Source organism: Cornus florida, unplaced genomic scaffold (genome assembly GCF_030987335.1).
Source record: "Cornus florida cultivar Cherokee Brave unplaced genomic scaffold, ASM3098733v1 CherokeeBrave_3.0.0_Hap2_Chr01, whole genome shotgun sequence".
Classification (NCBI taxonomy): Eukaryota; Viridiplantae; Streptophyta; class Magnoliopsida; order Cornales; family Cornaceae; genus Cornus; species Cornus florida.
The window spans coordinates 25140724-25152260 of record NW_026775571.1 but is presented as its reverse complement, the minus strand read 5'-3'; the positions used below and the strand labels follow the sequence as shown (position 1 = coordinate 25152260).

General features: G+C 36.0%; 1 protein-coding gene across 1 annotated transcript; it reads left to right on the top strand.

The window, feature by feature from the left end:
• The first annotated feature begins 612 nt into the window (after positions 1 to 612).
• On the top strand, positions 613 to 1538 carry LOC132270060 (uncharacterized). Its single transcript, XM_059771273.1, has 2 exons — positions 613 to 825; positions 1128 to 1538. The coding sequence occupies exons 1-2, from the start codon at positions 613 to 615 to the stop codon at positions 1536 to 1538; spliced, it is 624 nt and encodes a 207-aa protein (XP_059627256.1).
• Positions 1539 to 11537: the final 9999 nt, after the last annotated feature.

Sequence of the window (11537 nt, the reverse complement as noted above, 5' to 3'; positions counted from 1 at the left end):
CAAAGTTAGCAGTAATTTGAGGACTTGTTCCATACTCAGTTCTATAGCACCAAGCCTAAGGTGTCCATGGCAAATCTTTCCAAAATTCATCAGTTACCTAGAGAGTCAGTGATCAGCTTCCTTTCTAGATTCGGAAGGGCCAAGTACAAATACAACTTGTCCTTGCCACCAGAAGAGTATGTGAAAATAGCTGTCAATGGTTTGGAATTTGAACTTCGTAAGAAGTTTGAAGGAGTGCAGTTCCATGATTAATTAAATTTGGCCAATAGAGTGGTTAAGTACGAAGGCCTCCTTCGTGAAAAACATGATTGTAAGTTTTCTTCTAAGGGCACTTACTATCGTGATCCTAATTATGAGGTATTTTCCACTAAAACAAAGGGAGATTTGGAAGTTAATATAGCTGAGCTCAACATAAAGAAGGCCTATACTTGTGTGGAGCCAAAATCAGCCACAGCCAACTTGTAGGCTGCCTCTAGTTCCAAGTGGAAATTGGCAGACCCTTCCAGGAGCTACTCTTTTGATATTTCCAAAGCCGATCAAATCTTTAATTTGCTCATAGCTGACAAGCAACTGATCTTCACAGCAGGCCATAAGATGCCAATGACCTCTAAAATGGCCAAGAAAGAGTATTGCAAATTTCACAATGTGTGGAGCCATTCCACTAACAATTGTGTAGTTTTTCACAATATTGTGCAAAAAGCAATTGAAGATGGCAAGCTAAAGTTTTCAAAAAAATCAGAGGTGATGGGTGCTGGTGGAAATCCTTTCCCCAAGGCCGTTACAAAAAACGTTTCCTCTATGGTTTCGAAACATCCTAAAAAGAAGGTTACAATATGAAAAAGAATGTTTCCTCTATGGAAATCTCCAACAGTTCTAGCAGTAGTAAGAAGATTTGTTTTAGCAGTCTTCCAAGTGAGTTTACTTACAATATGGTAGTGGTTCTTCCTTTATTTTTTGAGCCACAGCCAAACTAGCTAACTTCAATAGAAGGAGATGTAGTAGACACAATTCCTCCTTTGGAAAGACTTGGACAGTCTAGTTCCGGGCCATTTATAATGGAATCAAATAAGGGTATCCATATAGAAGTGGTTTTCGAGGATGAAGCTGAACATCTTCAGAAATTATAGGGAGTTGTCATTGAAGAAAACAACCCCATGAAACTAAAGAAAATTGTGTTGGAAAAGCCACCATATGGCATGACTCAGCAGCTCAAACCTCTTTATATCAGGGTACTGGTGGAAGAGAGACCCATGGCAAGAGTTTTGGTAGATAATGGTTTAGTACTGAACGTTGTTCTAGTCAATGTCATGCGCATGCTTGGAAAGTCACCTGAAGACATCATTCCAACTGATGTATCCATTAGTGGATTCAGGGGAGGAATAGTGAAGATGCAAGGAATTCTACCGTTGGAGTTAACGGTGGGAGATAGAACTTCCATCATAGCCTTTTTTGTTATTGAGTCCATAGTGGCTTATAATTTGCTTTTAGGCCGCAAATGGATTCAACCAAACTTTTGCATTCCATCTTCACTCCATTAAATGCTAATATTTTGGGATAGAGATGAGGTAAAAGTGGTGGAGGTTGATAATCGGCCATTTGTGGCAAGGGTTTACTATGCAAATGCTGAGTTATATAGCGAAGAATTCATTCTAATTAGATTTATTGGAAAAGATAACAAGGGCCGTCCAAGAAAGGCCACCATGAGAAGAATTCTCACTGAAGAAGACATAAGGGATCTTTTCCAAGGAACACCAAGGCCAACAATTTTACCCAAGGCTAGTGCTCAATGCTGCATTTCAAAAAAAAAAATTTGTGGAAGAGAAGCCTAAGGAAGATAGGATGCTTGGCCAGGCAGTTAATTGTTGCCTTGCTAGGTTGAAAGCATATCTGACCGAACTACGACTGAAAAGGACTGTAACTGCCAGTGCCTCATTTTTTACCAATGGTTTGGAGATTATGGAAGATACTGAAGACAAGTTGGATGCTATCCAATTGACAAACTTGAAGGCAACACCAATGAAGCTTGATGATTTTAAGGCCGAAGTGTAAGATCCACTTTTGGAAGTTAAGCTTGGAACGGAGCAAAACCCTCGGCCTACCTACATCAGTAAGCTTTTAGAGTAACTTTTAGAGAAGAATTAATTTCCTTACTTCATGAGTATAAAGATTGCTTTGCATGGACGTATGAAAAATGCCAGGACTTTCCAGAGAACTGGTAGAGCATAAGCTGCCAATCAAGGAAGGTTTCAAGCCTTTCAAGTAGCCTCCAAGAAGGATGTCCCAAGAAGTTGTTCTAAAGGTCCAAGAAGAGAAAGAAAGGCTGTACAAGGCTGGTTTTATAAGAACTGCCAGGTATGTTAACTAGATTTACAACATAGTTCCAGTTATTAAGAAGAATGACAAGCTAAGGGTATGTGTGGATTTCCGGAATATAAATCTTGCAACTCCAAAAGACGAATACCCCATGCCTATTAATGACCAGTTGGTAGATTTTGCTGCCAAGAATAATATTCTTTCATTCATGGATGGTCATTCCAAGTATAACTAGATTTATATTGCAGAAGAAAACATTGCCAAGACGGCTTTCAGATGTAGAGGATCCATTGGAACCTTTGAATGGGTTGTCATGCCATTCGGGTTGAAGAATGCCGGAGCAACATATCAAAAGGCCATGAATGCCATTTTCCATGACATGATTGGCCATTTCTTGGAAGTCTACATTGATGACGTAGTCATCAAATCCTTGGCCAAAGTTCAGCATCTTCATAATCAGAAGATGGCTTTTGAAAGACTGAGGCAACACAAGTTGAAGATGAATCCCTTAAAGTGCACTTTTAGGGTTTCAGCTAGAAACTTCCTGGGTTTCCTAGTCCACCAAAGAGGTATTAAGATAGACTAAAATAAAGCAAAGGCAATTATTGAAGCAAAGCCACCGGCCACTAAGAAATAACTACAAAGATTTCTTAGCCAGGTTGGATATTTGAGGATATTCATTGCCAACTATGCTAAAAGGACTCATGTTTTCTCCCAATTGTTGAAATTGAAAGGCGCTGAAGAGTTTAAGTGCATGAAATAGCACCAACAAGCCTTTAAAGGTTTCAAAAGCTACTTGGCCAACCCTCCATTGATGATGCCTCCAATCAAGAAGCGGCTTTTAAGATTATACTTATCGGCCGCTAATGAATCCATTGGAACTCTTCTAGCTCAGAACAATGAATAGGGAAAGGAGTAGGCCATCTATTATCTAAGGAGGGTGCTAACTCTAGTGGAATGTAGGTATACTTCCATTAAAAAGTTGTGTCTTTCCTTATATTATGCGGCTATGAAGTTGAGAACCTATATGTTGCTAGTGGCCGTGTATATAATTTCTCAAATAGATTTGATTAAGTATATGCTTTCTAGGCCTTTGATCGCTGGATGTATTAGAAAGTGGTCATTGGCCTTAATGGAGTTTTCTTTCAAATATATTCAACAAAAGGCAGTCAAATGAAGGGCGGTGGTAGAATTTCTAACAGATCACCATTCCACCAAGATTGATTCAGAAGTATGTGATGATGTGGATAATCTCTACCTTGACTATACACCTTGGACTCTCATGTTTGATAGGTCAAGCACTCATGATGGCGGAGGGGTAGGAATAGTCATCATTTCACCTTGGATTTCAAGTGTACAAACAACTAAGCTGAGTATGAGGCACTAATTATTGGGTTAGAAATCCTACTTGAGCTAAAGGTGTATAAGGTTCAGATTATTAGAGATTCTAACTTGATACGTAGCTAACTTTCTGAAGAATATAGATGTCTCAGCTGGCATTTGAGGCCTTTCCACTCTTTGACCTTGGAATTACTTTGCCAGTTTGATGATTTCCAACACAAATATTAGCCAAGGCATTTGAACACGGAGGCTAATGATCTAGCATAACTATCCTCTCGAGTAAAAGTTCTACTGGGTGTAAAAGCGACTTTAATTACAATCAAAAGAAGGACTCTTCCTTCGGTAGAGTCATGGAATGAGATGGCAGGTTATTTCCAATCTGACGAGCCAGAAAGAATCAAACCTGCCAAGAGGTCATGGGAGATTTTCAATGTTGATATAAATGGATTGGACTTGGATGATTGAAGAACACCAATTATTCTTTTTTTGCATGATCCTAGTGCCAATATGGAGAAGAGGACTTAGAGTTTGGCGCCACATTATATTTTGATTGATGGAGATCTCTATAAAAATAGTAAAGAAGACAGACTTTTGTTAAAATGCCTTGGCAGGAACAAGTCCATGAGAGTGATGGCAAAATCACACCTTGGAATATGCGGAGCACATCAAGCTGGAATCAAAATGAGATGGCTTCTGAGAAGGAACAATTATTATTAGAAAGACATATTGAAAGATTGCATAGAATTTGCAAAAACTTGTATTGCATGTCAATAACATGGCTTGGTCCAAAGGGTTCCAGCTATAAACATGCAGCCAATAGTAAAAATATGGCCATTCAGAGGGTGGGCTTTGGATTTGATTGGAAAGTTAAAGCCACCATCTACAAATGGTCATACTTATATGGTAGTTGTAATGGATTATTTTACAAAGTGGGTGGAGGCCATTCCATTAAAGACCTATGAGCAGTCAACAATGATTAATTTTATCAAAAAGCACATTATACACAGGTTTGGAATTCGAGAGACTCTCACCAGAGATAGAAGCGTCTCCTTTATTGGAAGTGAGGTTTTTGACTATTATGCTGAATGTGGCGTTCAAGTGATCAGTTCTACTCCATATTTTACCGAAGTAAATGGACAGGCAGAAGCTTTTAACAATGTAATTCTCAACATCCTTGAAAAGATGATAGAGAATCATCCAAATGAATGGCATCACTTGCTTTTTAAGGCCCTTTGGGCTTACGGGAATTCAAAAAGATCAAGTATGGGTGTCATACCATATATGCTTACATATGGACATGATGCCGTTCTTCCAATGGAAATGACCATTAGGTCTGTAAGGGTGGCTTTCCAAAATAGGCTAACCCCGGCAGACTACAACCATGCCATGTTGGCAGAGCTAGAAGACCTTGATAAAGTCCGTCTCAATGCCCTAGATCATATTATCGCTCAAAAGAAAAAATTCATGTGGGCATACAACAAGAAGGTTAAGGCAAAGGCATTTGTTGAAGGAGACTTGGTATGGCAAGTCAAATTTTCACCTACAATTAAAACCTTGGAATATGAAAAATTGACTCCTAATTGGGATGCTCCTTACTTGGTGGAACGAGTCCTTAGAAAAGGGGCTTATAGATTGATGGACATAGATGGAGGCTCCCACAAGTATCCTGTGAATGGTGTATGTAATGACTCAGTCATTTTCCTTCCTTAACTTTTTTCAAAATTTTACAGATAAAATTTTTTTCGTTGAATTATCTTTTTTGAGTTTGGTTACTCATCACTTAGTGTCATCTTGAGTACTCGAAAATGGTTTCTGAGACCCTTTCCTTTGGATTGATAACTTCATTTAAGGATCGAATCATTTCCACATTTTCATTTTTTTAACACTATTCACTTTTCATCTTTTTTCCGGAGAATGATTTTCTTCATGTAACCTCACTTTTTGTGCTCGAATTTGGTTCTGATTTTGCATGCATCCATGATATTTAAATTACATGCTTTCTATATTTTTACTTTTCTAGAAAAGTATGCTAGTTGCTTGCTTTTACATAAAAGGGCATGGATACATAGTTTCTTTAGAAATATTATTTGTTTTTAGGGTTTTTCTGTAATTGTAAAAAGTAATTTTTTATTATTTATTATGGACCTTTTGCAATTGATTTTGGTAGATATTTTTAAAAAAGGACCTTTTTGTAATTATCGAAAAAGTGTGACAAGTGTCGCGCTCTCATTGGGCCACTTGTAAGCATCTCATTGGTCAACACTTGGAAGCCTTGAATGATGACATGCAGAGGGTGGAGATTCACCTACTTGTTGGCCTAGGATTGGTGCACTTGTTGGCTTGGATAGTTGACAAGTGTTGGCTTTAGATTAAGCCTAAAATGAACCATTGGATTAATGACAAGTGTAGGCTCTAAATTAAAGTCTAGCTTTTGTATGTGTGTAGGCATGGTGCAAGACTAGGTGTAATTGACTTGCTTTGACCAAGTAAGTGGAGGATTACACCAAAAGGGGTTAATATTTCATTTTACATGTTTTTTATTTCATCATCTTCGTCACATAAAACCTTAGCCACCATTGAATGAAACCATTAACTTAGGCTTAAAACCTTGGTTTTGACCTCCTTCCACTCACCTTAGACTCAAAAGCTTCGAACACAAAATGCTTGCCTCACCTTCCTCTTTATAACCCTTGAAGGAAATTGTAAAATTCTTTTGTTTGCTTTGGATTGAGGAGGAACAATCCTCTTGTGAGGTAGGGGGTGATTTAGGTTTTTAATCTAAGTGTTTTAATTATTTTTATAGCTTACAATAAATTGTTTACATGTCTTATACTTAATCTTTAAATTAATTGGTTGTAGTAGCTTGCATGAAATTAAGCTAGGACATGATATTCTTGAAGGCCATGACTTGATCTATAACTTGTATTAGTATAAAGCCATTTGAAGTTGTTTCAGAATCTAGAGATTTTATTATTTAAAATTAGTTAATTTCTATTTAATTATTCCACTTACTTAATTAAGTTTTTGAGTTGATATATGTGATTACCATGATAGTACCATTGGCATATAATTATTTGGAGTCATTTGAAATTGATTTAAATTCTAGAGAAATTAATTAGTTAGTTTAATTAATTTCTATTCAAGTGTTACATTCATTTAAATTGACATTTGACTTGATAGATGTAATGAGTATGGTATGTTCTTTAACATATATTAAATTGAGAATATTTGAATGAGTTTAGAAAACTTTATTTAATTATTTTCTTGTATGAAATTTAATTCACCTAGTTGTACCTAGTAGAAAATTAACATGTAACTTTTTTTTAAATAATGTCTTGACATGTTCTTTAACATATATTAAATTGAGAATATTTGAATGAGTTTAGAAAACTTTATTTAATTGTTTTCTTGTATGAAATTTAATTCACCTAGTTGTACCTAGTGTAGAATTAACTTGTAACTTGATTTTAAATAATGTCATACTATTTTCTTTCACATATATTAAATTGAAAATATTTGAATAGGTTTTGAAACTTTTATTTAATTATTTTTCTTGTATGAAGCTTAATTTGCCTAGTTGTAACTAAGGTAGAATTAGCTTGTGACTTAATATTAAATTTAGCCTTGATATAACCTTTGACATATGTTATTTTTAGAACTTTTGGAGTGGCTTTGTAAACTTGAGAATTTAATTACTTAGTTTAATTAAATTCCATTTATATGCTTCCATTAAAGTAGTTAGGTATTGAAGTTGTTTTCATGCTTAATTTGTAAATTTGGAACTTGTTGTATGATTACATTATAGTATTCCATGAGTAGAAGTTATAGTTTAACTTACTTATATGCACATTATATATTTAATATGTCGTATGCCATTGTAGCTTGAAGACATAGGATGAATATTATGTGTTTTACTTGACTTGTTTGTGCGTGGTAGTTGACTAATATATTGTGTATATGTATTATACCTTGATGCACAACTTGATGATTTTAGGAAAGCTTTTAAGGACATTATAATATGTTACGGCTAGGGCATGGCTCTAGTATGGGGAATGAGAGCTCCCCTACAACATATAGTGCCCACTGGGTGGTTCCTTGAGGGCTAGTAACCCTAAAAAACCAATATACGGTTTGATTCCGGGTTTAGTGCGCACTGGGTGATTTCTTGAGGGCTAGTAACCCGAGATTAGCTTGTTTGGTCATTAAAACCATATGTTCTTGTCTTTCCGCCACTACTTGATTTCGCATTCAATTTCTAGTTATTTAATATGGATTATTTATAGCTAGCGATGTGGTGTTTGACATTTCAATTAGGTGTAGTACACATGTACCTAATGTACTTGCATACCATGCTTTTCAATACAAGTTAATAGCACTGAATTGTTATAACTTGTTGTTTCCGTATTTTAGATTTTGAGTTGTTAACTTTGATGATATATGCCTTGATGTATTGTATTAGAAGTTCTAATGTTGGTTAAAATTGCATGGATATTGTAATTTGGATATTGATTGTTTAATATAGCCTAGGATGATTCTTTAGACTCATTTGGAACATAAACACTAGGTGCCCTGAACTGTTTCGGTTGTTTTCACATTATAGGTGGCAAGTTGATAACTTTGAATACCTATATCTTGTTGCATTGTACTATATGCTCCTATGTTGTTCAAGTGCATGAATGATGTAGTTTATGCTAGAAATGCCACAAGGTAGCTTAGGATGCTCCTTGAGTCTCACATTTGACATAGACGCTAGGTGGCATGACTGTATGAATTGATTTATAGCAACTTAATAAGTTTGTAAAACACTAGGCTTTTGCATGCTTACCTCCTACAAGTAGCTTTATGTTACTCACCCCAAAGTTATCGGGGCCCTTTTTTGGGGTATGAAGACTTAGTTCGTGATGCTCATCATTCCTTGGATGACTTGTAGCTTTTAAGTTTCCATTTCATGCAAATGTTAGCATGAAATGTCATTTTATAGCCTTATATGTCAAAACTTGTATCTTTGATTCCATATATCTAATGTGTACATAAGTACACCTTTTGTAATGTATTTGACATGAATGAGATGAGGTCAGAGGCCAATGACATGTATTTTGTATCCTATATAACTTTTAACTTCATGAAATATTATAAAATTATTGAAAAATCACGAGTCATTGTTTCACTATAGTTGCATCGGGTGTGAGAATTCCAATTTTATTCTTCCATAGAGTCTCATTAATCATGTATGAAGTGTAACCAAGGGCCAAACCGTAATTTGACTCCATTTTATATTTTTGGATTTCAAATTTTCCATCTCAAGTCCATTTTTCTCATATTTGGCCGTTCGGGGGTCGGATTTTGAGTCGGGGCTTCTCGGGAGCTGCGGACCATTCTCGTGCACTTAGAATCATTTATTACACTTGCTTGCACATTTGTTTCAACCTAGAAATGCATTTAGGGTCAAATGCATACTTGGTGCAAAGTTATATTTTTTGAGTTTTTAACCCTTTACTGTTCTAGGGGCATTTTGGCCATTTCACAATGTGTTTTTTTTTTTTTTTTTTCTTTTTCTCATATATGGCCGGGTAGAAAACTCGATTTCGGATGTGGTTTCTTTTTCATCTTTTTCCAAAAAAATTCATTTAGTAGCCTCTTTTTTCTCTCAGTTGTGGACAGATCTTGAAAAAAATCCATGTAGCAGCTTTTTGGACCCTCTTGACCTATGCTGATCTAGGGGCATTTTAGGGATTTTACAATGTATTTTTTTCATTTTATTCCACTTGGCCGGGTAGAAAACATGATTTTAAGGAGGGTTTCTTTTTCTGTTTATCTATAAAAATTCGTTTAAGGGTTTGTTTTTAGCCTCAGTTCTGGAAAAAAAAATTGAATGGTGTTTGTTGTCAAAACACTATTCGTGCCTAGATTTGTAACCCGAAAATTTGTTTTTTTTTTTTTTATAAAAAACTTTGGAGCTTCATATTTTCTTCATCCGGATTCCGAATCAAGTGATTCTTGAGTCTAGATTTATTAATATTTCATTGTCTATCCAATGGTATGCACGGTTGCATCCAGTTCTTTCTGAAAAGACCATTTTACCCTTTGTCAAGTACCCTTGCTGCACTAATATGAAACTCAAAAGTTATTTTTTTTGAAACTTTGGAGCTTCATATCTTCTTCATCCGGACTCTGAATCAAGTAATTCTTAAGTCTAGATTTATTAATTTTTCCTTGTCTCTCTAATGGTATGCTCAGTTGCATCCAATTTTGTTTGAAAAGACCATTTTACCCCTGGTAAAGTACCCTTCCCATTTTATAATCTTGCTTTCCACATTTGATTCTTTTGAGTTTCGTGACTTCATGGAAGGTCACCTTGGCGTCTTAGGGATGTTGTATATCCCTAGAGTCCTTGTTTCTATTTTTCACTTTTGTATTCTAGATCCATTTCGGGTCATCTTGCGGGTCATCACAGGACGCACTGGCTTAAAAACCAAGGCCGTCATAGTGTATACTTGAAAGAGTATTACCCTTCCATCTATGAAGATTGGAAAGCCACAGTTGTTCAATCGACCAGATAATATGGCTGACATCTTCCTTTCCAAGTAAACTGGAAAACTAGAAAGGATGTGTAATGGCCATACTTTGGCCATTCTAAGAAGGAAAGACTAAGTACTTGGAAAAGTACATTGGTTAAAGTTATGAGGCAGACTTAGCTGAATTTCAAAAATCAGCTGATTTCCTAAGTATGGAATATTTCATGGAACAGAGGCTACTCCACATGGTCCAGGTTCTATTCATCTTAGAAATTATTCATCTTGCTTGTATGTACATGTGTTTCCATGTTAAGCAATTTCATTTCATTTTTTTGAGTTCCTTTGTTTTGGAAAGTCATTTGATGACTAGGCCTTATTGTTAATATATGAAGGAATTTTCCAGTTTCAACGACTTAGAAATTTTTTTCACATAATTATAGAAGAGGCACATGCAAAAGAATTGAGAAATGGATATCACTTCCATTAGGTACTTGATTTCATTACAAAGTCCAAAAATGGCCACTAACTCCTATAGTTGGCCATGCAAGTGATTTAAAAAAGTATCTACTTATTTTCTACCATTATCCAAAAACCCATGAGTTTTCTAAAAACAACCACATAACAGTACCACAAAGAGAACCACATGAGATTAAGGAGAAGCAAGAACACCTCCAAGTTCTATCCAAATTTTCCTTGCTTCTCCAAGAGTAGCCAATGCTCTAACCTTAGCATCCTCAAATTTGGGAAACACAACAACCCATTTTTCCGATTCCTTCCTTAAAGGTTCAGATGCATTGATAAGGGCACTAGTTGTTTGGTCTAATTCAAATTCTTCATATTCCACCTGCTCTAATTCCCTTTGAATCTTGGCCAGTTCCTCATTCAATTCTTCTTTCTTAGCCATAAGCTTTTCAGCTCGCTCTTTGATTTCTGGGTAGGGCTCTAATGAAAGTTGGAAATCCTTAAGAGCTTTATCCTTGAGCCTGGCCTCCTTTTCATACTCAATAATTGTGAAAGTACTGGAGCTCATATGGGCGACAATGAATTGGAGTTGGTGTTACAGCTTGGTCAAAGAAGCCTGGATGAACTAAGGAAATTCAGGGTGTTTTTTGAGGGTCATTATAGTGTTGGCCAGACTTTGGTGAAAAGATACCACTTCTTCTACATCATGGGCAAGGTAAGACAATAATTTTTCTTTGGCCACCATGATAACATCATCTGAAGGTCTTGGAAGCTTGAGGACATTGGCACTTGAGGTAGAAGTACTAGAAAATTTGGTGGCCTTGATCACTTTATAAAGATCAACCAAAGCTGGAAGGGCTTTCTATATACCATAAAGGAAGTTAAGGTTGACAAGGAAGGAGTAGC